This window comes from Pygoscelis adeliae, unplaced genomic scaffold (genome assembly GCF_000699105.1).
Source record: "Pygoscelis adeliae isolate BGI_AS28 unplaced genomic scaffold, ASM69910v1 Scaffold226, whole genome shotgun sequence".
NCBI classification, from domain to species: Eukaryota; Metazoa; Chordata; class Aves; order Sphenisciformes; family Spheniscidae; genus Pygoscelis; species Pygoscelis adeliae.
In genome coordinates, this window is record NW_008824983.1 from 1,907,880 (window position 1) to 1,911,930 (window position 4,051).

Below are 4,051 nucleotides of genomic sequence, written 5' to 3' on the forward strand. Positions count from 1 at the left end.
TTTCCCTCCTTCTCCCTCCGCGCTTCCTAATAAAAAAAAAAAAAGTGAGAAACCTTTTGTATCCGGGGTCCTTTATCAAAAGATTTACGAGACGCCAAACTGTTAGGGCAGTAATTATAGCCCCCATAAATTTAATTGCCCTGCAGTGGCTCTGGGCCATGTGTCTTTGAAGCTTTTCTTCTAACCCAAATGCCCATCACCATTTTTTATTGCTCCTCGATTGTCCCCACTGTCGATAGGCTGTGAAATAATTTTTCTTGCCGTTTATGTATCTTACGTGAACCTGGTGTCAAGTTATTATATAATGATTATGTTCCATCGCTTCCCCCCCCCCCTTTCTTTCCCCTCCGCGTGTGTGTGTGTGCCTGCGTGTGCACGTTTCAGTCAATCCCAATTACAACGGAGGGGAGCCCAAGAGGTCTCGCACTGCCTACACCAGACAGCAGGTCCTGGAGCTGGAGAAGGAGTTCCACTTCAACCGCTACCTGACCAGGAGGCGACGCATCGAGATCGCGCACACCCTCTGCCTCTCCGAGCGCCAGGTCAAGATCTGGTTTCAGAACAGGCGCATGAAGTGGAAGAAAGACCATAAACTGCCTAACACAAAGATGCGCTCCTCAAACCAGTCCACACTGAGCCAGCAGTCCAAAGCACAGACACAGGGCCACCCCCATCCGCTCGATGGGGCTACACCCAACTCAGCCGCGCTATAAATACGGTTATTATTATTTTTTTTAATATATATATATATTTACCTATCTATTGGGGTTTTCCAGCTGCCCCGTGGTGGAGGCCGGCCGTTTGGACCAAACAACTGTGTAAAACAAAACAGGAGCAGGAAAGGAAGACGAGACGTGCCCAAGAACGGGCACATGTTTAAACCAAAACCCGGACGATTGTCTACATTGTATATAGATAATGGTTCCATGCCCATCATTTTTTTTCTATTTATGGAAAGGCTCTCTTGCCCTCTGTGTAAGAGAGGGCTGGATGCTGTCACGGACGAATTCTCTGTACCTAAGACGGACTCTTTTTTCTTTCTTTTTTTTTTTTTTTTAGAGAACACTTTAAAAATAAAAGACGGTTAAAACAAAGCAAAGACCTCGTGAGACACTTGTGTAAGGCATTGACTTGAATAGCGCTGTTCCGTGGCGTGTTCGTGAACTCCCGTGTGTGTGTGTGTGTGTGTGTGTGAGGGTGCACACGCACGTATGCACACACACCAACACGGGAGAGAGAACGAACACGTCCACGGGAGGTTAAAGACTTACGAAAAATGTCCACTTACGCTGTCTAAAGGAAAATGTTTTATGTATCAAAGGTAACTTAACTGGTTTTAAGTGTAGCCCCCGCAGTAGCTGTGATCTATTAGTTTTTCTCCACATTCCCCATTGCATTTATTTAAAGAAATATTGCTATAAAGGCTGTTGCTGTCTTCATATTTGGCACCGTCTAAACCGTTTGGGTCCATGTACAATTTGTGGCTTTTTGGTGTAATGTATAACAGTGCCAAATGCTGGTAATAAAGATTATTCTGTACAAAAGAATTAAACGCTTGAAACACAAGTCCACTCAGTGCTGTTTCATCCACCTTGTGCTTGGCTGGTGTTGGCACCGGCAATGGAAAACAACGGTTTAACGTATCGCTTTAACTTGGATTCATCTTGTCAATAAGGTAATGGTTGCTTTAAATGTAGCGAAAAACGTCCTGACTCCCAGTTGCCTGGCTGGGAAAAAGAGCGCTGTAGGACGAGGAAAGGTCTTGGGGCGTTGTATAGGTGAGTGGTGTTCTCTTTAGCGGACTTAGGGCAGAATTAGTCCGGCTCTCCATCGCTGTCCGTACGACTATTTTCAGCTGCATTAGAGAGAAATTGTGCTTCTACTGGGAGCCAATAAGCTCCCATGACGGGTTTTGCTGGAGGAGAAGTCACACATGCTCCCCATGATAACACTTTAGATCTTTAGCCAGTCGTGATTTATTCGTTCATTTTCGCCCGATTATGATTTCTCAATTGGCTAGCACTTTCGAAGGGGGATGACATGGGCGGTAACCTAAAGTTTCCCTAAGCTGCCTTTTCTGTTTCTGTTTCTGTTTCCTTTTATTTTCTTTTTAAGACTATTTCGAAATGTGTTGAGGAACTTTCAGCAGAAACATGAATCTGGGTACAACTCGAGAGGTTTATTTGACAGAGATTGTTGAAACGACTGTGGCAGAATGGGGTTCAAGTGGTTCCAGCTCAGGCTGCGCATCTCGCTGCTTCCAGGCAGCTAACGAGTGCAGGCAAAGCGGAGCTGCTAATGGGGAGCCTTGCTCAGGGCTTCCACAACAGAGAGTAGCACCGAGCCGGGTAGGAAAAGGCTTGGAAGGGAGCTCAAGTGCTAGTAAATCTTCCAGGGAAGGCCTGAAGGCCAAGACTTATTTACTTACCCAGATGCATCCGAGAGGGATTTTTGGAATCAGTGCTTCTCTTCGCATGAGTGAGGCCGCCAGGACTGCGTGCATCATCACCCCCTGGGTGAGATAGCACCAGGCCCCAACGATATTGCCAGCGTCCCTGCCAGGCCAAGGAACACGGATCGTCCCGCAGAAAAATGTAGCGCGCCACCGGCAGAGCACGTTCAGCATCAGAGAGGTGTCGGTTGTAAATACCCTCAGCAAACACTGCTGTCTCCAAACCTGACTGAGCAGCAGGCCTGAAAAGCGCGCTTCCATTCACATATTGCTGTTTACTAAACCATAAATTGCCAGCTGCCTCCTTATAAAGGGAGAAAACTATAGCTCTAAGTGAGGTAACCACTATCCGCAAACGTGTAACTCTTGTTTTGTTTATTGCTTGAGAATCTCTCGATATATTTAAAGCCAAAATTAGCACAATGGAGCAAAATTCCAGCTGAAACGTATTAGCTGGCGATGCAGGGTTTCTTTAGTGTGCAGCCTGTGCGTATAAACCTGGTTTGCTCCCATTGTAAAGAGAAATGGAATCACGCTGCAAATAGCAATTTTAGCGAGAATCATTAATCACCTCCTACAATAAATACTTCTTTGTAATTCAACAGCGGTTCTGAAAGGCATTCTCTTGGAAAAGTCTGTGAAGACGCAAAGGATTTTCCTGGAAAAAAAAAAAAAAAAGTGGTCATGTGTAAAAGCACAGCATCTTGGCTGTCTGCTAAAAAAATGTACACTGTCTTGCTGGAGATTGAACGGCGGACTGCAAAATACCCCATGGCAGATTATCGTCGTTTAAGGTAAATTTTCCGTTTTCCCCCCCTTCCCCCTCTGCCTGTGCTGGGAGCGGGACGCTGCTCCCGGGCTGGGAGCCCTCTGCTCCCCGTTCGATACCGCCCGTCTTTACAATAACTTCGAAAATTACATCGTCCAGTTTAAATTCTCGCATTGTGCTCCCTTTGCTAGGGCAACCGGGAGTTCACCGAGAGGACAAATTTTCTATCCCATTAATTGTTTTTTTTAGAGGAGCAGACTGACCCTTCAAACCCTTGACCTTTAAAGACAGTATTCTTTTTAATCCGGCACTTGGACCTAAATGTCTCTTTCCCCCCCTCCCTCTCTCCCGCTCTCCCGGTGTCTCTCACACACGGATTTATCTGCTCTGGCCACAAAGGCGAGCGCGGCCCGAAACGCTGGAAGTGGAGGTTTGTCAATATTTCAAAGAAAGACCAAATCACCTCGGAGTCAATTTGCTGGCCGCAGGGAACGCCACGCCGTTAACCCCGGTACCCACCTCCCCTCCACCCACCAAGAAAAAGGCTCCTTTTCCAAGATCCCCCTCCCCGTTTCTCCTCCTGCAAGCTCTTGCTATACCTGGTGTTTTATTACGCGGGGAACTCAGCTGTGACAAGCGCCTTGTGCTATTTAATAACTAGAACCACCCTGCATTGGAGGATTATCCAGTGCTGGGACTTTTCTTTCTTTCTTTCTTCCTTTTTTTTTCTTCAGGGTGCTTGCCGTCCCGTGGCCTTCTTGCCCAGTGTTTGTAAACGAGGAAGGGGTGGGGGGAGCCCTCACACGGGCAGAGATCTTGACAGGTTTGCC

General features: G+C 46.9%; 1 protein-coding gene across 1 annotated transcript; it reads left to right on the forward strand.

The window, feature by feature from the left end:
- Window positions 1-362: 362 nt before the first annotated feature.
- LOC103918441 (homeobox protein Hox-A4-like) lies at window positions 363-1,564 on the forward strand (the record flags this gene model as incomplete). The annotated part of the gene is made up of 1 exon (XM_009325753.1): window positions 363-1,564. A coding segment is annotated over one exon (351 nt), but the record flags the coding sequence as incomplete, so codon positions are not given.
- Between the last annotated feature and the right edge of the window lie 2,487 nt (window positions 1,565-4,051).